We start from the raw sequence: 23,348 nt of genomic DNA, 5'->3' as shown, positions 1-23,348 counted from the left end.
AATATGTCATTGTATGGGACAATGTGAATTTCCACCGTGGCCCGCTCATCAGGGCTTGGTTCACTACTCATCCAAGGATGGTCATGGTGTTCCTACCACCTTACTCTCCTTTCCTCAATCCTATTGAGGAGTATTTCTCCGCTTGGAGGTGGAGAGTGTATGAGCATCGGGCTCAAGATCAGAGGTCCCTGCTCCATGCAATGGACGCTGCGTGTGAGGATATTACAGGAGATCAGTGTAGGGGATGGTTGCGACATGCACGCCGTTTCTTCCCTCGTTGCATCGCAAGGGAGAATATACGCTGTGATGTGGACGAGAATCTGTGGCCAGACAGACAGCAGCGTGTGGATGGCCAGGAGGGTGAGGACAGCGACCAGTGAAGAACTGTTAGTTGTGAAACTCCAGCTTTATTTACAGCACTGTAGGCTGCATATAATTTTCATTGTTTTTTGTTTGTGTGTTTATATTACAGTATATTATGCTGTATACATTTTCTTTTACTCTGATGTATGGAAGTTACTTTATGTGTGTGAATGATAATGGTTACAATTTCCTTGGCAGTATGAGTGCAATGTGTGATGTCAAACCTTGGAGGCTACTCTTACCCTAAAATCCTATTTATTTTTTTCAGTTTTATACACAATTGTATTCTGTTAGCTAGACAAAAAACAGTACAGTAACCATTGTCAATGAAGGACTGGGCTAAGACTGAAAGGTGGACATGAGGGATATTTCAATGGTCCTCTGCCATAGTGACAAAACATCTAAACATTTTGACTTGCAGTGCTTACACAATGCCAAAGGGACGAAGCATTTTGGGGGCACTGACTGTTTAAATGAGAAGGAAATTTAGTTTTGACACATGCGTGAACTGTTTTGGGAGAGGTATGAGCTTTTGCAGGTGAACCATGGTGTTGTGCCGAACCATCCACGTTATTTTGGCTAAAGCACCAAGAGTGTTGAGAACGTCCGGTCTGTTTCAAGAAATGAGCCAAAGCAATTGAGAAGGATCTTTGCCATTTTCGTGGCACTGACTCCTTATATGGGAAAGGAATTTAGTTTTGAAGCATGAGTGAACAGTTTTAGGAGAGATATGAGCTTTTGCAAGTGAGCTATAGTGTTGTGCTGAACTGTAAGACTGTTTTGCCAAATGATCTTAGAGTTTTGAGAATGTAATTTCTGTTTCAAGAAATGAGCCAAACCAATGGAGAAAAACTGTAATACTGCACTATTTCCCTTGATGATTAGTTTTAGTACCCAGTGCACAGTACTTCACAGCACGTCCTCATTAAATATTTTCATGTTGATGGCTAAATGTGTGTGTGTGCGTGCATGTGTATGTGTGTGTCTGTGCATGTCTGAGTGTGTGCATGTGTGTGTCTGCTAAAAATTGCATTAACCACAGTAAGTATACACCACGGTATATCACAAAAGCAAAAACCAATCCTCTGCTTACATATGACATAGATCCCATAAATGTAAAAAAGAAATGGCACTGTACAACTCCTATAACGATAAAAGCAGCTTATGAGAGAAATTTCAATAACAAAATGGAACATCCTATCATTCTCATTTATACTCAGGAAATTGCAGGCTGACAGAGAAACATTGAATGCTCTATCTTGCCCCAGGTGCCTCTCTGTTTCTCTAAAGAAATTAATCATTTCAGGACATACAGTCCACAGCTATTTCCATCTGTGTGGTATCAGTCTGCTGAACTGACGACAAGCTGATAAAGGATGTATGATTATGGTACAGAAAGACACATTAATAAACAATCTGTGTGCAACAATCTTCCCTTTTCATTATTATGTGTTATATATATGCCCAACCACCAACCCATCCTAACAATCTTTCAAGGGGAGACTGCCTGAGGCAATAGCCAGTGAGTAATAGATGCACGCACACACACTGGTAAACTACTAGTAAGCTCTGCCTTCATTGCTTAGTCCAGATGTCACAAATCTGCCTACAAATCTGCCCGTCGAGACAGCAGCCTACCAGATGTCCAGTCAGTGTCGTGAGATGGGGGTGTGGAAATGTGAAAAGGCTGAAATAAATGCTTTCGAAAGCTAAGCAAATACAAAGAAATCGAATGAATCTCACTGCATCAAGCCAGCAAAAAATACTTTGTAAAGAACAACCGCGTTTGCAATAAACTCACAAGAAATACTTATGTTTGGTAAAAAAATAAAATAATTAAAGGCTTGCTTGGAATGTTTGAGGGACAGTTCGGAGGGTGAAATGTTCACAACGACTTTCCAAACCACTCGTGAACATTCTAGAAGGTGGTCGTGGTCATCATTAACATCTCAGGAGAACTGATTGTCGGCCACATCATCGGGGTCACTGTAAAGGTTGGACTTAGCTACCGCCTGTAGGTTGCCATGGTTACCATTGTTATCTCCGTTAACACCGGCATTGCCACGGCAGCTGGAGACGGCCTTTTTGATGCTGTTGGTCCTGGTGTTCACGCGGGAGAGGGTGCACATGCTACCCTGGTGGCCGGATCGGTGGCGGGTGTTGTTGTTGCGCAACTCCTGCTCGTCATAGCTGGATACCCGGACGAACGGGCACCAACAGAACGCCCGCTTGAAGCCCGCCCGGAACCTGTATCCAAACCACAACCCAAACCAGACAGACATACAATGAGTGCATGGTCAGATATTTCACATTTGAGAGGTGGTTAATGAATTCTAAAGAAGGTACACTGGTAGTTTTCTCATCTGGTCTTATTTATCTAGCCAGTGGTTGCCTAGGTTGTGTTCAGTAGGCACAAAGAAGAAAACATTTTTGAACAGAACATCTAAATTATTTATGGGAAAGGCTTATCTTCATCTTATGTTTTGGTTCCTACTGAACAGCACCAAGGTGCTGGATCCTACCTGCTGTTGAGGCAGCAGTAGATGATAGGGTTATACATGGTGGAGCTCATGGCCAGCCACAGCACTGACAGGTAGACCTGCTGGATGGACTTCCACCTCATCAGAGCCTTGTTGAGGCCCGTCACAATGAAGTAGACATGGTATGGCAGCCAGCAGAGGGCGAAGGTCACCACCACAATGATCATCATCTTCACCACCTGGTTAGGAAGGGGATAGTGGGAGGATGGGAGGAATAGAGAGACAGGGAAGGAAGGTGAGAAAAAGAAAAGAGGAGAGAGAGAGAGAGAGAGAGAGAGAGAGAGAGAGAGAGAGAGAGAGAGAGAGAGAGAGAGAGAGAGAGAGAGAGAGAGAGAGAGAGAGAGAGAGAGATAGAGAGATAGAGAGATAGAGAGATAGAGATAGAGATAGAGATGATAGAGATAGAGAGAGAGAGGAGAGAGAGAGAGAGAGAGAGAGAGAGAGAGAAAAAAGAGATAGAGATAGAGATAGAGAGAAATAGAGATAGAGAGATAGAGAGATAGAGAGAGGAAAAATAAAGTACATTGTCTCTGTGTAGCTCTGAGACAAGATGTCGATCAACAGTTGGTCAGCCACCTCATGCCAAGTTTCACAGAGTGCCTGATTCTGAGATGGACAGAATGTTTGACGCCGAATATATAATCTCACAAGCGTGGGCACCTTGATTGATTAATCATCAGGTTGGCATTTTCATTCCGTACTGGAAGCCGCAGCAATCTAGGATATACTTTTTTCATCACAACAACCCCTTTCAAAACCGCCATTCACACAACCTCAAAAGACAATTGCTTAATTTACACAAAAATGGTCAGAACAACCATTGATGGTCCAACGGTCCATACATTGGAGATGGTAGAGCCACAAAATAATTAGATGCATTCCCTAACCTGTCAACCTAGAGCCATCACAAAGGAAGCAGCTCACTTCAAAGATCCTGTGAATTTCATGAACTGATTGTGTCATTTAAAATCCTCAAAGAGCATTTCGAAACTTGAAATCAGATCTGCTTTCGCAAAAAGTTGGAACTTTGTTGCCTTATATGGAGGAGTTCTGAGAAGTTTCATCTGATAGAATTTGACTTTGTCTCTTTACACGAGACTACCTGAATATCAAAGCTCAGACACGCCTGAACCATGCAAACTGCACTTTGTCCGTCTTGTCAGCGAGGAAGATCTTTGTCCATGTATCCTCACTGTTGTGTTCGCTATTGTGTTACTACTGTGTCATCACTATAACAGGTACAGTAGGTAATCTCATGATATAGTCTAGTCAACTATACTATGCTCAGAATGTCATGTGACAAGATGGCTGCCAGCCATAGAGCAATAGTGATTGTGATCACCAATGAATGGTCAGTCTGTCAGTCAAACAGTCTGAGCTCAAAGAAACTCCTCAAAGCCTTTCACATAGATTCTATTCTGTCAGTTTACTCTTTAGATTTAACCTACATTCGCTAAACCTTTGAGATTCTCCATTGAGCATGCTTTTTAGTCCAGCAGTATGCTTAATCTGTGTCTGGGAAACTAATGTGCAGTAGCATTGCATGCAAAGCACTAAATGGTGGAAAAGGCTTTACAGTGGCTTGCGAAAGTATTCACCCCCCTTGGCATTTTTCCTATTTTGTTGCCTTACAACCTGGAATTAAAATTGATTCTTTGGGGTTTTGTATCATTTGATTTACACAACATGCCTACCACATTGAAGATGCAAAATATATTTTATTGTGAAACAAGAAATAAGACAAAAAACTGAAAACTTGAGTGTGCATAACTATTCACCCTCCCAAAGTCAATACTTTGTAGAGCCACCTTTTGCAGCAATAACAGCTGCAAGTCTCTTGGGGTATGTCTCTATAAGCTTGACACATCTAGCCACTGTGATTTTTGCCTATTCTTCAAGGCAAAACTGCTCCAGCTCCTTCAAGTTGGATGGGTTCCGCTGGTGTACAGCAATCTTTAAGTCATACCACAGATTCTCAATTGGATTGAGGTCTGGGATTTGACTAGGCCATTCCAAGACATTTAAATGTTTCCCCTTAAAAAAGTGTTGCTTTAGCATTATGCTTATGGTCATTGTCCTGCTGGAAGGTGAACCTCTGTCCCAGTCTCAAATCTCTGGAAGACTGAAACAGGTTTCCCTGAAGAATTTCCCTGTATTTAGCACCATCTATAATTTCTTCAATTCTGACCAGTTTCCCAGTCCCTGCTGATGAAAAACATCCCCACAGCATGATACTGCCACCACCATGCTTCACTGTGGGGATGGTGTTCTCGGGGTGATGAGAGGTGATGAGAGGTGTTGGGTTTGTGTCAGACGTAGCGTTTTCCTTGATGGCCAAAAAGCTCAACTTTAGTCTCATCTGACCAGAGTACCTTCTTCCATATGTTTGGGGAGTCTCCCACATGCCTTTTGGCGAACACCAAACGTGTTTGCTTATTTTGTTCTTTAAGCAATGGCTTTTTTTCTGGCCATTCTTCCGTAAAGCCCAGCTCTGTGCAGTGTATGGCTTAAAGTGGTCCTATGGACAGATACTCCAATCTCCGCTGTGGAGCTTTGCAGCTCCTTCAGGGTTATCTTTGATATCTTTGTTGCCTCTCTGATTAATACCCTCCTTGCCTGGTCCGTGAGTTTTGGTGGGTGGCCCACTCTTGGCAGGTTTGTTGTGGTGTCAGATTCTTTCTATTTTTTAATAATGGATTTAATGGTGCTCCGTGGGATGTTCAAAGTTTCTGATATTGTTTTATAACCCAACCCTGATCTGTACTTCTCCACAACTTTGTCCCTGACCTGTTTGAAGAGCTCGTTGGTCTTCATGGTGCCGCTTGCATGGTGATGCCACTTGCTTAGTGGTGTTGCAGACTCTGGGGCCTTTCAGAACAGGTGTATATATGCTGAGATCATGTGACACGTGGTCATCAGTAGCTCAATTGGTAGAGCATGGCGCTTGTAACGCCAGGGTAGTGGGTTCGATCCCCGGGACCACCCATACGTAAAAATGTATGCACACATGACTGTAAGTCGCTTCGGATAAAAGCGTCTGCTAAATGGCATATTATTATATATTATACTTAGATTGCACACAGGTGAACTTTATTTAACTAATTATGTGACTTCTGAAGGTAATTGGTTGCACCAGATCTTATTTAGGGTCTTCATAGCAAAGGAATACCTGGAATAGTATAAAGTAATCCTTCTATTTAACTAATTATGTGACTTCTGAAGGTAATTGGTTGCACCAGATCTTATTTAGTGTCTTCATAGCAAAGGAATACCTGGAATAGTATAAAGTAATCCTTCTAGGTTGCAAGGCACTGTATATCCCACAGATATAGACATCCTAAAGATTTAGATTAACAGTATGTCTCTGGGCTTGGTCATGTTTAACACATTTACATATAATACGCGAAAAATGCTAATATCAGGGATGTTGACTTGCATTGGTTTTGGGCCAAGAATGCAAAGTAAGTTAGCATTTGGAGATAGTGGCCATGTAAACAAAACCAAAGCATGGATTGCTATTTTACCTTGTCCATAGACTGCTTACAGGGTAAGGAAACTAATATGTCACTTTGTTATTTGGCCGAACTATCCTTTTAACTACCAAGTAGAAAATAAATCCAAATACAGCAGTACTTCAGTCCCTTAAGGTCGAAATTGAATAGCCTTGATGTAGGAGCCCTGAAGTCAATCTCACTTTAGTGGAGAAGACTCACAGCTGGTGTTAGCCCTTCATCACAGACTAAGGATAGTCTTGCGGAGAACAACAACAAGGGCATCTGACGATGAATGATTTGGTCGTGATTGCAGTCTGTTGGGGCACACATGAATACAACTCCAAAAAAGGCTAAAACCATTAGACGACAGCTGCTTGGGTTAAACAAGTTAGGCTAAGTGAATTAATTAGAAGAAGGTGTTGTTTAGAGTGGTTCATAGTTAATGTCTTCATGTATGAAAACATTCCAAAGCACTCTTCGGTTATGAAATCAGCATTTACATTCTTTAGCTTTTCGAAAGTGGTTTCACAGCTTTGACAAGGGATCACATTGAAATGCAGGTCAAACCTTATTCATTAACCTCCGACAGGGAAAGGATAATCAAGTGATCAATCAAGCTGTCAGTCACCTTGTTTATGAACAACAACAATTAGGATCTTATAATCAAGGATTAACTAGCTCCACCTGCATCATCTTCTGGATGATTAATAATGTGGCATAAAGCTTATGAAGCAGTGGCATCTCTTTGTATGTACAGTGTGTTTGGGACTCTGCATCTAATGACGAGCAAACGTTGTCTGGTGGAATCCTCTCTGGAGCACTCAGAATAGGAGCTACACAAAGTAGGAGAAAGGGTAACCATGACGTAAGACACAGCAGGTTACAGGTAGTTGACGCGAGAACACTGGTGGTCTGCTGAAGCTGTCACAGCATGGTTAAATTGAGCTGGGTGGGAACAGATCGCTGACCTAATTAACAATTACTTTTCAACTAACCACAGAGTAGGACCTGATGGTTTGACAATGGGTGACATTCAGCCTAATGAACCTCTCACAGCCCTCATCTAGCTATGGTAAAAAGGGTTTGGCAGGGACGTTAATGGCAAATCCAGCAACAGGCTTATCAAAATGATGCAGTCATTTAGCAGATGCTTTTATCCTAAATGACTTCTAGTCTGTATTTGTGGCCCATTCAAACCCACTGAGCAATTGGAACTGTGTATAAGTGCAAGGTTCACTAACCTTCCTTCACTGCGTTGCTCAAACTAAATCAGATGATATCAAGCTTTATTGAGGTGCATTTCACAACAACAACAACAACAACAACAAAACTATAAAACAATCAAAAAGAGAACCAGTTCTGAAATAAGATAAGAGCAAGTAACAACACCAAACATGTGCTGGTCCCGAGGTCAAATGTCAGGCAGGATCACAGGTTACATCCCTGGATAAATCACTGTAAATGATTTCGGTTTCATGGCCTCGCCTATCTCTCCAAAACAAAGAACCAGGTGTGCTGATCCCTCGTAATCTGAGTGTAATCCTCATTAATAAAACAATAACAACCCTGAAATACAGACTGGGTTCCCTCACAGGGTGTCCTGGAATAATCCCATATCCCAATAATTCCCATATCTAGACCTGTCGTGTTGGGCGTTGCCTTTCTATAATCTGTGCTCCTGTAATGTTAAACCCACATCTGGCATAATAGATGTTAGTCATACGGGTTCAAATGACCTGAATCTTTATGGATAACTGTGGGGACCAGGGGCCGTATATATAAAGCATCTCAGAATAGGAGTGCTGATTTATGACCAGTTTTGCTTTTTAGATCACAATGAATACGATAACATGGACAGGGGGAACCTGATCCTAGATCAGCACTCCACTCTGAGACGCTTGATACATACGGAGCCTGGACTCCAAGCAAAGATGCATGATGAGATACACTGTGTCCAGTTAATGGAATGCATTGTAATCTCTAAAGAGGAGACTAATCTCTGTTGTTTCCCTGCGTAATGCTGGATTACCTGATGGGTCTCCAAATCCAGTGGGGAACACAGAGAGATCTTTGTGCCATGTACAGGGTCAGCAATTTTTTCAATGGTATAGCTACATCAATTATTGTAATGACAATGTATTGGGTCAAACACTGAAAAACCCTCAAATCCACCAGAAGTGCCTGTTCAGTGTATTATTATTGTTTGCAGAAATTATTTTCAGAACCACATTTCTAAAAGGCCTACAGTATTCTAGTCCTCACACCAAATTAACTGGAGTGAATGAAACTAAGACAATTGGGACGTCTCATGATTGTGCCAGTTAAAATGAATGGCTGAATCTACTGCATTCAATCAATGGTTGACACATTGGTTTTCAAATGGATTACACATGCTTTACCAATGGAGTTGTATTTTTGCGTTACCTTCCTCTTGGCTGTGAGCTGGCTGTGGTAGTTATCTGATGCTTCCCCTGGGATCTCTCCTCCCCACAGCGTCACCCCCACAATGGTGTACGTGATACCCATTACCACTAGGGGCAGCACATACACCAGCACCGTCACAATGATATGATACCTGTATACCAGAGAACGATAAATAGCTGTAAGAGGAAGGAAAAGCAGAGCATTCCTGTGAATGTAATGGAAAACATGGTAATTCTGCAGATTATATTTAATCTAATTCACATTTATATTCAGTAGTCTAGTTTGCTCTCCTCCTTAACTAGTCTGCACTGGTTGTGACAGTGATAGATAGATAGATAGATAGATAGATAGATAGATAGATAGATAGATAGATAGATAGATAGTATAGATGATAGATAATATGATAGATAGATAGATAGATAGATAGATAGATAGATAGATAGATAGATAGATAGATAGATAGATAGATAGATAGATAGATAGATAGATAGATAGATAGATAGATAGATAGATAGATATGTATGTATGTGTGTGTGTAGGAAATTCCCCTACTCATACGGACTGACTTTCCAATTACCCAATCACCACCCAGTTCTTCCTCCAGAAGCGGGACACTCACCACCTTAAATTAACTCACCTGTATGCAATCAATGTGGCAACCTGACAAACCTTCAGTTAATTCCAGTCTTTGTTGATACCCACAATTATTAAAGGATGCGTTTATTCAAAGTATACTGAACAAAAATATAAATGCAACATGCAACAATTTGAAAGATTTTACTGAGTTACAGATCATATAGGAAATCATTCAATTGAAATACATTCATTAGGCCCTAATCTATGGATTTCACATGACCTGGAATACAGATATTCATTTGTTGGTCACAGATACCTTTAAAAAATGGTAGAGGTGTGGATCAGAAAACCAATTAGTATCTGGTGTGACCACCATTTGCCTCATGCAGCGCAACACATCTCCTTCGCATAGAGTTGATCAGGCTGTTGATTGTGGCCTGTGGAATGTTGTCCCACTCCTCTTCAATGGCTGTGCGTTGTTGCTGGATATTGGTGGGAAATGGAACACGCTCGTACACGTCAATCCAGAGCATCCCAAACATGCTCAATGGGTGACATGTCTGGTGAGTATGCAGGACATGGAAGAACTGGGACATTTTCAGCTTCCAGGAATCGTGTACAGATCCTTGCGACATGGGGCCTGCTGGGGCCTGCTGAAACATGAAGTGATGGCAGCAGATGAATGGCACGACAATGGGCCTCAGGATCTCGTCATGGTATCTCTGTGCATTCAAATTGCCATCGATAAAATGCAATTGTGTTTTGTCCGTAGCTTATGCCTGCCCATACCATAACCCCACCGCCACCATGGGGCACTCTGTTCACAACATTGACATCAGCAAACTGCTCCTCCACACGACGCCATACACGCTGTCTGCCATCTGCAGTTGAAACCGGATTAATGCATGAAGTGCACACTTCTCCAGCGTGCCAGTTGCCATCGAAACTGAGCATTTGCCCACTGAAGTTGGTTAGGACGCCGAACTGCAGTCAGGTCAAGACCCTGGTGAGGACAACGAGCACGCAGATGAGCTTCCCTGAGACGGTTTCTGACAGTTTATGCAGAAATCCTTCAGTTGTGTAAACCTACAGTTTCATCAGCTGTCCAGGTGGCTGGTCTCAGACGATCCCGCAGGTGAAGAAGCCAGATGTTAAGGTCCTGGCTGGCGTGGTTGCACATAGTCTGTGGTTGTGAGGCTGTTTGGACGTACTGCCAAATTCTCTAAAACAACGTTGGGCACATTACTACACATTTTAGAGTGACCTTTTATTGTGCCCAGCACAAGGTGCACCTGTGTAATGATCATGCTGTTTAATCAGCTTCTTGATATGCCACACCTGTCAGGTGGATGGATTATCTTGGCAAAGGAGAAATTATCACTAACATGTATGTAATATTTTTTTGAGAAAAAAACTTTTTGTTCATATGGAACATTTCTGGGAACTTTTATTTCAGCTCATGAAACATTGGACCAGCACTTTACATGTCACATTTATATTTTTGTTCAGTATAAGTTTGTGCTCCTTTATCGTGTACCTTTGATTTGAGCACATTTTATATGTTTGTCTATGTGCCATTATTGATCGTATTCTTTGTTGGTATCTAAGTAACTCCATTGCCTATGTATGTTTGTGTAGATATTGATCATGTTACTTAGATCCTTTTTCATATTGTAGTTACTATTGAGTTTTGAGTATATTTGGATGTACAGTACCAGCCAAAAGTTTGGACACACGTACTCATTCAAGGGTTTTTCTTTATTTTTACTATTTTCTACATCAAAACTATGAAATAACACATATGGAATCATGTAGTAACCAAAAAAGTGTTAAACAAATCAAAAGATATGTTATATTTGAGATTCTTCAAATAGCCACCCTTTGCCTTGATGACAGCTTTGCACACTCTTGGCATTCTCTCAACCAGCTTCACCTGGAATGCTTTTCCAACAGTCTTGAAGGAGTTCCCACATATACTGGCTGCTTTTCCTTCACTCTGTGGTCCGACTCATCCCAAACCATCTCAATTGGGTTGAAGTCGGGGGATTGTGGAGGCCAGGTCATCTGATGCAGCACTCCATCAGTCTCCTTCTTGGTCAAATAGCCCTTACACAGCCTGGAGGGGTGTTGGGTCATTGTCCTGTTGAAAAACAGATGATTGTCCCACTAAGCCCAAACAAGATGGGATGGCGTATCGCTACAGAATGCTGTGGTAGACATGCTGGTTAAGTGTGCCTTGAATACTAAATAAATCACAGACAGTGTCACCAGCAAAGCACCCCCACACCATAACACCTCCTCCTCCATGCTTTACGGTGGGAACTACACATGCAGAGATCATCCGTTCACCCACACCACGTCTCACCAGGACACAGCGGTTGGAACCAAAAATCTCCAATTTGCAGGTCTCTTCTTCTTATTGGTGTCCTTTAGTAGTGGTTTCTTTGCAGCAATTCGACCATGAAGGCCTGATTCACACAGTCCCCTCTGTGAAGCATTTATTTGGGCTGGTAACTCTAATGAATTTATCCTCTGCAGCAGAGGTAACTCTGGGTCTTCCATTCCTGTGGCGGTCCTCATGAGTGCCAGTTTCATCATAGCACTTTATGGTTTTTGCGACTACACTTGAAGAAACTTTCAAATCTCTTGAAATGTTCCAGATTGACTGTCCTTCATGTCTTAAAGTATTGATGGACTGTCATTTCTCTTTGCTTATTTGAGCTGTTCTTGCCATAATATGGACTTGGTCTACCTTGTCACAATACAACTGATTGGCTCAAACGCATTAAGAAGGAAAGAAATTCCACAAATTAACTTTTAAGAAGGCACACCTGTTAATTGAAATGCATTCCAGGTGACTACCTCATGAAGCTGGTTGAGAGAATGCAAAGAGTGTGCAAAGCTGTCATCAAGGCAAAGGGTGGCTATTTGAAGAATCTCAAATAGAAAATATATTTTGATTTGTTTAACGCTTTTTTGGTTACTACATGATTCCATATGTGTTATTTAATAGTTTTGATGTCTTCACTATTTTTCTACAATGTAAAAAATAGTAAAAATAAAGAAAAACCCTTGAATGAGTAGGTGCGTCCAAACTTTTGACTGGGATTGTATGTGCGTTTGACTAGTGCCTGTATTATTGGCCATGTTAATTGCCTTACATCAGGGCTCTCCAACCCTGTTCCTGGAGAGCTACCCTCCTGTAGGTTTTCAATCCAACCCTAGTTGTAACTAACCTGATTCAGTTTATCAACCAGCTAATTATTAGAATCAGGTGCGCTAGATTAGGTTTGGAGCAAAAATCTATGGGACGGTAGCTCTCCAGGAATTAGGGAAAGAGCCCTGCCTTACATTGATATGTAAAGTGATTTTATTGTTGATTCCTAGAGAAAACCATCCTTATCCTCGCAACATTCTTTAATCTATGAATAAACCAGGAATTAGCCCTTTTGAAGTGTACCTCCAACTCCCAGTGTTCTTATTGCTACACCACCACAGTAGCCCACACACAAACCATCAGCAGCAAGTTCACCTCAATATACAGTTTCATTTCCAACCAACCCAAAACTGTTTTCAGATCAGTGAAGATGAACAAGAGCAGGTGAGTAAAGGAAGCCACTTTATAATATTGAGATGCACCCGGAGTGTCTCACTCACATGAAGGAGTCGTCCGAGGGCCGGGGCCAGGCCACGTAGCAGATGGTCCGGCGGGGCAGGGTGCGGATGGTGGAGTAGAAGCAGAGGGGGAAGGCCAGCACCACGGCCAGCGCCCAGATACACACAATCACCACCTTGGTGGCTGTGGCTGACAGCCGGGGTTTCAGCGGGTGGATAATGGCCATGTACCTGCAGGGATGTCAAATCAAATCAAGTTTTATTTATATAGCACATTTCAGACATGAATGCGACTCAATGCGCTTAAAAGGAAAAAAATTAAATAAAAAAAACTATGAAAATAAAAACAGAAATATTTACTACACTACAAACATAACAGGATAAAAAACTAAAGAATAGCAATTAAAACTGAAAGACTAAAAAATCACCCTAAGGAAAAGCAAAGCTAAAAAGGTGTGTTTTAAGATATATTTTAAATATGTCCACAGTTTTGGCCCCTCTCAGGTTCTCTTGCAGGCTATTCCAGAGGCTGGGGGCATAGTAACTAAAGGCTGCCTCTCCATGCATCTTGGTCCTTGGCTTTGGGATAGTTAAAAGGCCAGTGCTAAAGGACCTGATGGACCTACTGGGTACATTATTCAAAAGCATGTCTGACATGTATTGGGGTGCACAATTGTGGATTGATTTAAAAACCAATAGAAGAATCTTAAAATTAATTCTCAAACTCACAGGAAGCCAGTGCAGAGACTTTAAATCCGGTGTAATGTGTGCTCTCCTTCTGGCCGTGCTGCTGCATTCTTTATGTTTTGCAATTGGCCAATGGCTTTCTTGGGTAGATCAGACAGGAGAGCATTACAGTAGTCAGGCCTGCTTGTAATAAAAGCATGAATGAGTCTCTCTGTATCAGCCTGAGATAGAAACGGCCACACCTTGGCAATGTTCCTCAGGTGGTAAAAAGCTATTTTGGTCACATTCCTAATGTGTGATTCGAAATTGAGTTCAGAATGTAAAATGACACCTATGTTTTTTATCTGGTGTTCTATCTTATTTGACTGTGAAATAAAATATGTGGCCAGATTCTGTGTGCTTTAGTAAGTACCTCGGTCTTGTCTTGATTTAGCTGGAGGAAGTTGTGAGCCATCCAAGTATTTAAATCACTAATACAGTCTAATAATTTATCTGTGGAGCTAAAATGTACTGGTGACACAGAAATGTAAAGCTGTGCATCGTCTGCATAGCAGTGAAAATCAATGTTGTGCTTTCTGATAACGCTGCCAAGGGGCAACATATATATAAACTGAACCCAAAATCGAACCTTGTGGAACGCCACATGGGATATGTATTTTCTCTGGGTTATGTTCACTAAGGGTGACAAAAAACTATTGACCGGTGAAATAGGTCCTAAACCAATTTAGAACTGGACCAGAGAGACCAACCCACCTCTCCAGTCTGTCTAGAAGGACATCATCATGCAGCACTTAAATCCAAGAGTACAAGGACAGAGAACTATTCGGCATCTGTGTTGGCTCTAAGATAATTTACCACTTTAACTTAGGCAGTCTCTGTGCTGTGGTGGGCAAGAAAACCAGATAGAATTTTTTCAAAAATACAGTTCCCACTTAAAAAAGAGCAAAAACTATTTCTCCAGAATTTCGCTTAAGAATGGAAGGTTGGAGATTGGCCGAAAATTGCTAAAAGCTGAAAGATCTAGATTACTTTTCTTCAGAAGGGATTTCAGAAGGGACTCCATAGTGCCTTTGCGTGGTACGCTAGGGCACATATCATCATACTTCTCATCAGGTCTTGTTTGACTGATACCCAGCCTAATGTTGGTCATCTTATCTCTGAAATACGCCACTAACTCATCACATTTAGAGGTTCATATAGTTTTGCGGGGGTAGGATTTATCAGGCCATCAATGGTCGAGAATAGCACTCTCAAATTATTCTGATTATTAATGATCAAGTTAGAGAAATGAGCCTGTCTGGCATTTCTAATTGCCTTGTTATATATGCCAAGTTGCTCTCTCAGAATATCATAATGGACCTGCAACTTGATGATCAGATAAAGCGACGTAAACAATAGAGGATTTGTCAATAGAAAGCCCCTCTGTAATAATCAGGTCCAGAGTATGGCCACAGTTATGGGTGGGCCCAGTAACAAGTTGGATAAAGACCATAGAGCTCAAAATATTAATACATTCAATGGCCTTGGAGTCAGTCTCTTTGTCAACATGAATATTGAAATCGACCAACACAATGATTTTATTATTGTTCTCAAGGACAACATTTTACTTTTTTTTTTTTACATTTTTGCAGATGCTCTTATCCAGAGCGACTTACAGGAGCAATTAGGGTTAAGTGCCTTGCTCAAGGGCACATCGACAGATTTTTCACCTAGTCGGCTCGGGGATTAGAACCAGCGACCTTTTGGTTACTGGCACAACGCTCTTAACCACTAAGCTACCTGCCGCAGCTACCTGGGGCAGTGCTTTGGTGGCCTAAACAGGGTTATAGCCAGCACTGGTGGTTGACATTTAAACAGTATAGCATGATGCTCAAAAGACCCAAAGTTGCCAAATGAAATGTCCTTACAGCTGAGAGCACTAGTAAAACCCTTTTTCCCTTTTGTGATAGAGTATGAAAAGCTGTAGTCCGGGGGGAGGCTACAATTAGAGCGGCACTACAGTCTGAAGACAGCCATGTTTCAGTGAGAAAGATGCAATCAAATTTGCGCTCAGTAATAAGGTAATTCACGAGAAAGGTTTTACTAGTGATTGCTCTAACATTTAAAAGTGTCATATTCAATGAGTTTGGGCCACTCTGCCCCTGGTGCATCTGCCTCGAGGTAACCAATGGAATAACAACCAAATTATTAACATTACAACCAAATTTTTTCTCCAATCTATCAGAATGGTAAGATATGACAGTTTGTATAAACTCACTAAAAGGCGGCGTTAGAGGAACAGAAATTAGGTTACGCACAACAACCATAGTGCCATTTCTACGGGAGTTGATATGCTTTCCAAGTCTAACAGGGAGGACTGGAGCACTACCAGACCCTGTCCGTCAGTCTATAAAATGGTCTCTGAAACAGTTCAAGAGGTCAAAAGGTCAGTCAGGGTGTGAAAGCAAAGATGGTGGATAAATGAAGATTTCTTACTCAGGCCGTTTACAATTAAAAAACATTGTCACAGTTCCGGTCTACTTAAGCGGTGGCTCTCCCATAGACACCAATGTGATCGCAGCTGTGTCTGGTCTACTTCATTGACTGTATATGCCTTTTTTTATTTTGAGTAGCGCTTATGCCCTGACTAAAGTTAATGCATACAATTTAGTATGCAGCACCCACTGGGCACACACTGGTTGAATCAACGTAATTTCCACATAATTTTAATGAAATTACGTTGAACCAACGTGGAATAGACGTTGAATTGACATCTGTGCCCAGTGGGAAATGTCTTGTTGTACAACTGCATTCTTTATAAGCTCTCATTTGTATTTACAAAAATATATTTGGCGGTGGCTGTGTTTGATCAAATATAAAAGCGACAAAAAAGAGGATGAGATGCGAGTGTTGTTTCTGTCTCGCTGGAGAGTTCTGAGTGTTGTCAAACATTGAGGCCTCCATTTTCCGAATTAAACAAGCTCCTCTTGACAAAAGCCAGACCGCAGTTTGAAATACTACGATGTCAAATCAAACAGTAAATGAAATACCGATCTTCTCTGGAGCAGTGTGTCTCTGTGTCTGTGCCCAATTTCAGATTGCTTTAACATATATATACAGTATCTCAGGTACTCAAAACAAAGGATGCCCCATGTGGAGCTAGTTATGATTGATTGACTCTGACTCTTCCCAGTCCATCTTTAATTGGATTCAACAGTGCTGTTTGTTTGGTTTTCGGTAAACATAGATTCCATTTCCCCAGAACTTACTGCTAGACTGTCAGGTTTCATCCTCAGTCATTACCTTACCTTACCTTACCTTACCTTACCTTACCTTACCTTACCCACCCGCCCGCCCGCCCGCCCGCCCGCCTGCCTGCCTGCCTGCCTGCCTGCCTGCCTGCCTGCACTGAGTGTGTGCTCTGTCTTTGATTCTGTGTATCAAAGGCCCACAGTAGGCCTATAAGTAGTCAGGTCGTGCTCATGCCCAGGCAGATTAACTCCTTTGACTAACTTCAAAGTGAGATGAAAAGAGATGTTGGACTGTAGTCCTACTGTGCAGCACAACGTGTAAAGGTATAAAATTGACCTCCAGACACCTGGGGCCTCATTTATTTCTGTTTTGATGTTAAGGTTATAAAACAGTCATAAATAATTATTAGTAGGCTACTGTTATTTGAGTGAATTCCGAAAAAGTGGGACACTTTTTGCATTTCTGTCTTCTGTAACCTCTTCACACATCTATCCAACACATTATACATTTCTGAAATCCTCAGATGTTTCTGTAGAGGTGTGGGCAGAATGTTTTTATCTTTAGCGGTGACTTAAAAAAAAAAATATATATCATGCCTATAGCGAGTGCCAAACACTGTCCGCACATTCTGCAAGATTGTCTATTGAACATTTAAAAAGATAAATGCTGTCTACAGCCCACACTTCTATGCAAAAGACAAATTGTTGTTCAATATTTTGTTTATCAATACATGATTGTGTTTCTATCTCCTGTCTTGATAAAGGCTCTGAGATTAAATAGGCTATGTCGCGCTCCTATCGCACAGCAATACTGTAGCCTACCGTTACTGTCATAGGCTACCGGTCTATTTACTTTTGAGCATGTTTGGCTATTAAATGTGCGATGGATAAATGGTAGCCAAATATTTGTTATATAGAGGGAATAAACCAGTTATGTCAGAAAAGTAGAGACATGCCCTGTTATATGATTATGATTTAGGCCTATATAATACATGTACATATAGGCTATTAGGCGAGATGCTGCTATGTAATCTTCTTACCAAGGCAAATGCATCTGTTTTATAAAGGCCTACATTTTATTGTTTTCATTAGCCTACCATTATTATAATTCCTATGCGTCAAACAACTCTATTTCCCCCCAAAATAACAACATTTGCTTACAATACAGTTGATCAACCAATAGAAGTTCTGAGTATGCATGGTCTTAGATATGCATGGAGATACACACTTTCCCATCAAGTTCAAAATGGATGGATACCAACTTTTGTAGGAAAACTGGCACACGCAAAATGTGTGTATTTTTCGTCCACATGCACCTTTGATAAATGAGGCCCCTGGAATGTTTCACTCCGAGAAGAAGCACAGCAGGGTAAATCCAGTGTGTGCTACAGGAGGGGGTCGCAGTTCTGGAGCGACCCACTAGGTGTCATCCTCCGACAACCTTAGGCACCTCCTCACTCACAGTCTGGACTAATCAGTATCCTATTGGTGTCACCTGTGTCTACCTGTTCACCTGTGTATTTATGCCCTCACTTCCCTTGCTCAGTTTTCTCTGTTAGTTTCTCTTTGTCCAGCAGTACTACTCAGTGTCTGATTGGAGACCTATGTACAGGTACTTGAGAAGTGTTCCCCCTGTTTCGTTATTTGTTTCAGTCGTAAGTAGTATTTCGGCTGTCAGACGGTTTTTGGAGACTTATTTGCTCCGCCTTTCTTTTATCGTGATAAGTCCGTTATTTTGTATTCTGGCTTCGGGACCACCAGTAAAGATCCTTGTTTCACCATCTCTGCCTACTGCCTACTGTATATCCTGCACATTTCTATATTTTAGTCATTTAGCAGACAATCTTATCCAGAGCGACTTACAGTAGTGAGTGCATACATTTTCATACTAGTCCCCCGTGGGAATCGAACCCACAACCCTGGCATTGCAACCGCCATGCTCTACCAACTGAGCTACACAGGACTGCACCGCACCTGGGTCACACCTCACACCAACCGTTACACATGTGTATGCACACGTGCGTGTGTTTATGTGGGGCAGCTTGCTCGCTCGTGTGTGTCTGTGTGTTGGTGTGAGTATAGCTTTCATATAAGCACTCTTGGCACTTAAAGCCATTATTTCACTGCAGGTACTCCATTTTAATTATTTAATCAGCACGTCCCTCCATAATGATAGGTTGGCTGCACAGTGGAGCTCATTAGAAGTAATCTGGCTCTTTTATACACCAACTAGTAATGCAATGCTTGATCAAATCCTCAAGAACCTTAATCGTTTTCTCATTTTGTGTGCATCCCAAATGGCACCCTATTCCCTTTATAGTGCAGTACTTTTGCCCATCACCCATAGGGCTCAAAAGTAGTGCAATATACAGTACAGGGAAAAGGGTGCCATTTGGGATGCACATTGTGTCGCAGGATCTTTATTAGTTAGAATAGTGGATTAAAAGCTACATTCAGTTCATTCTCATTTTGACAGAATGTAAGGAGAGGGTTGGTTTCCCATTTGTTTGTGTGTTTGTGTTAATGACCTGTATGCATACATGGCATGAATAACAGGCTATTATGATGCATGAAAATTTTGGCATCTGAGCAATATCAGGTGCCTTGTTATATATACCATTAGGCCTACCTTTTTCTTATTAGATTTTAGGGTTTGATTATAGAATCAGTACATTACACTAAACCGGCCTAGCATTAAATAAATCATAATAAATTGTCACATTTAATATAGGCCAATACAATGCATTTCACCAAATGTAATAGAATGTATGAGATTGAAGTTGATGTCTCCAGAGCTCACCTGTCGACTGCTATTGCGCTCATTGAATAGATGCTTGAAAACACTGCTGTTACTGGGAAAAAGTTGTGGAACTTGCAGTATGATTCTCCAAAGTACCAATTGCCGTGAGCAGCATATATGAAATTAATCAACGTGTTGAACGCGGCCATTGAGGCGTCGGAGAAAGCCAAGTTGAGTAAAAAGTAGTTTGTCACGGTCCGCATCCTCTTGTGTGCCAATACGATCCAAATCACTATCAGGTTCCCAAAAACCGCCACGGCGAGCACAAGGCTGTACGCGACGGACCATAGCACGATGCGCCAAGGCGGTTGTACGAACTGATTTGTAAAGGTCCTAGTTGTGTTTGATCCATTGTTTGCCGCAGCCATTCCCCTAGTCTCCCTGACGAGATTTACTTGGATTCAATGCCTGGAGGTGGCAGCAGTTGCATTGGCACACACCTCTTCATTTATATTTCTGTTCCCTAGTACAGAGCCAACGCGTTTGGGAGCAGTTGACACTTGAGGTGCGCGGAACTTCTGATCTATAGGATAGGCTACTACTTAAATAGGATACCGATAATATTTTAACGGTTCTTTGGAAACAGAGATTGTCCTTTGTTTTGCTCCGCATAAGTGAACGTATCCTAGAGCTCTGGGCAGCAGTAGGATCAAAAGGGATTGACTGTGCTGAGTCGTGCGCTGCGCATAGTGAATCAATCAGGTGGTGTTCCATTAAATTCCACACATCACACTCCACTCCCCTTTCTAATAACATCCTCAGTCATTCACTGGAATGCATCCGCAACTGCGCAACACTTTGAAAACTGTAGATAATTCAGCTACGCTTCCATACAAATGAGACATAAACATATGGCAAGCATGGAATTTGATGGCAAGTCACTTATAAATGCTTACATAATCATGATAAACGACATGCACGCATCAGGCACTGATTAAAAGCCTGCCGCATCTGTCGCCTCCATTTCAATCATGGGACATCTCCGTGTTCAAATGGGCTTTGTCATTGTCACTGCAAGCATTGAGAATATAAGTTTATTGACTAAGTTGAATAAACATTAATATTTGATAAAGGTGTCTAGTATCTCCAAAATGTGTTGTTTTTTACCCTAAATAACTCTCTTAATTCCCAAGATTGATTTTCAATAAATGGATCTGTCAAGAGCCTACCACCAAAATGATTTGAGTTCCCAATAGGCCTTTATCAACCTTTTCCGGATGGACTGACTCTATGATCCTAATGCACTCATTCAAATCAATCAATCAAACTTCCAGGGTACCAAACCAATATGTAGTTTTGAAGCTTCAGCTTTGGAGTTATTGCTCCATTGTGACTGAGCAACTTGTATCTCATAGTAAAAGTCACAATCTGAATACCACACAGCCCCCCTCAGTATAACACAGCATCCAAACCACCAAGCATCATCATTTGTGTCACCTAAGCAGTGGAGAAAGGACAGTGAGGGTTCATCCCAAACGGCACCCTATTCCCATTATAGTGCATTACTTTGGGGGCACTGGTCAAACGTAGTACACTATATAGGGAATAGGGTGCTATTTGGGACACACCCAGGGGCAGGTGGGGAAGTGCCTTTTATCCACTAATTCACATGCTCAGTAGAATAGGTATAAAAGATTGTGGTGGATCCCACACCGATGTAAAGCCATTAATGTCCCCGACCACAGGTGTTCACTGCAGAGCGAGTCAGGCCAATTAGGCTTCTCTCTCCCCTTCTCCTGGTGGGTTCCCCTAGCAATTATGCAGGATTACACCTGATGGGTTCCCATGTGCCCCTTTTAATGAGTCACATAACAGTCTGTGCTCCTTCCTAGCTGGATTACTTATGGGGAGCTGTAAGGGACATTTTCTGGTGGTGTGGGAATACAGTGGGGGTGACTTGCGCACACCCACACCCACACACACACACACACACACACACACACACACACACACACACAGAGTCAGGGGGTCGGAGAGTCATCAGATATTCGTTGTCTGCAGGCATCCTTGTCTCCGCCATCACCATAACAATGGGAGTCATTGTCACAAAGGTGGAAAGGCAGGCAGGAGGATGCGAGATCAGGTGGGTGTCACGATCGTCGTATGGAGTAGACCAATGCGCAGCGTTAGTTGCGAACATACTGAACTTTATTATCTTTAGTGATAATAACAACAACAAAACAATAAACGAAACGTGCAGTCCTACGGTCTAACACAACAAACCAAACGGAAACAAGATCCCACAAACACAAAGGGAAAACAGACAGTTTAAATATGGCTCCCAATCAGAGACAACCCGCAACAGCTGACACTCGTTGCCTCTGATTGGGAGCCACTCTGGCCAACATAGAAATACAATAACTAGACACTCAAACACAGCACACAAACACAATGAATCTACACACCCTGGCTCAACATATAGAGTCCCCAGAGCCAGGGTGTGACAGTACCCCCCCCCCCAAAGGCGCGGACTGCGACCGCGCCTCACCAAAAACAAACCAGGGGAAATCTGGGTGGGCATTCCTCCTCGGAGGCGGAGCCGGCTCCGGGCTTGACCACCACCCTTCAATAATCCCCCCGTAGTGCCCCTGGTCCGGTCTGGCCCCGCTGGCTGGAGCTGGACTGGACATCGAAGGAGCGGATTGCTTAAGCTCCGTTGTGGAGCAGCTGACCGGTACCTGACCAGGCACCGGTGACCCAGGCACGGGTTGTGCCGGACTGACGACGCCCACCCCTGGCTTGGTGCGTGGATCAGGAATGGGCCGGACCGGGCTGACGATGCGCACCCCTAGCTTGGTGCGTGGAACAGCTACGGGCCGGACCGGGCTGACGATGCGCACCCCTGGCTTGGTGCGTGGAGCAGCAACGGGCCGGACCGGGCTGACGATGCGCACCCCTGGCTTGGTGCGTGGAGCCGGAACGGGCCTTACCGGGCTGACGATGCGCACCCCTGGCTTGGTGCGTGGAGCCGAACGGGCCTTACCGGGCTGACGACTTCGCACTCCCTGGCTTGGTGCGTGGAGCAGCAACGGGTCGGACCGGGCTGACGATCGCACCCCCTGGCTTGGTGTGTGGAGCCGGAACGGGCCTTACCGGGCTGACGACTCGCACCCCTGGCTTGGTGCGTGGAGCAGCAACGGGCCTTACCAGACTGACGTCTCGCACCCCTGGCTTAGTGCGAGTAGCAGGAACAGGCCGGGCCGGGCTGGCGACGCGCACCGTAGGCTTGGTGCGAGTGGCAGGGACAGGCCGGGCCGGGCTGGCGACGCGCACCGTAGGCTTGGTGCGAGTGGCAGGAACAGGCTGGGCCGGGCTGGCGACGCGCACCGTAGGCTTGGTGCGAGTAGCAGGAACAGGCCGGGCCGGGCTGGCGACGCGCACCGTAGGCTTGGTGCGAGTAGCAGGAACAGGCCGGGCCGGGCTGGCGACGCACACCGTAGGCTTGGTGCGAGTGGCAGGAACAGGCCGGGCCGGGCTGGCGACGCACACCGTAGGCTTGGTGCGAGTGTCAGGAACAGGCCGGGCCGGGCTGGCGACGCGCACCGTAGGCTTGGTGCAGTGGCAGGAACAGGCCGGGCTGGGCTGGCGACGCGCACCGTAGGCTTGGTGCGAGTGGCAG

At 43.2% G+C, this 23,348-nt stretch overlaps 1 protein-coding gene across 1 annotated transcript; it reads right to left on the bottom strand.

Annotated features, from left to right (window-relative positions):
• Positions 1-1,218: 1,218 nt before the first annotated feature.
• Positions 1,219-20,402, bottom strand: LOC121551318 (neuromedin-K receptor). The gene is made up of 5 exons (XM_041863910.2): positions 19,730-20,402; positions 13,055-13,243; positions 8,822-8,972; positions 2,886-3,082; positions 1,219-2,610 (listed from the first exon to the last, which is right to left on the bottom strand). Exons 1-5 carry the CDS (start codon positions 20,095-20,097, stop codon positions 2,313-2,315), a joined length of 1,203 nt encoding a protein of 400 aa, XP_041719844.1. The 5' UTR covers positions 20,098-20,402; the 3' UTR covers positions 1,219-2,312.
• Positions 20,403-23,348: the final 2,946 nt, after the last annotated feature.

Source organism: Coregonus clupeaformis, chromosome 35 (genome assembly GCF_020615455.1).
Source record: "Coregonus clupeaformis isolate EN_2021a chromosome 35, ASM2061545v1, whole genome shotgun sequence".
NCBI classification, from domain to species: domain Eukaryota; kingdom Metazoa; phylum Chordata; class Actinopteri; order Salmoniformes; family Salmonidae; genus Coregonus; species Coregonus clupeaformis.
Note: the sequence above shows the minus strand (reverse complement) of the source record. Positions and strands in the feature narration are given on the sequence as shown.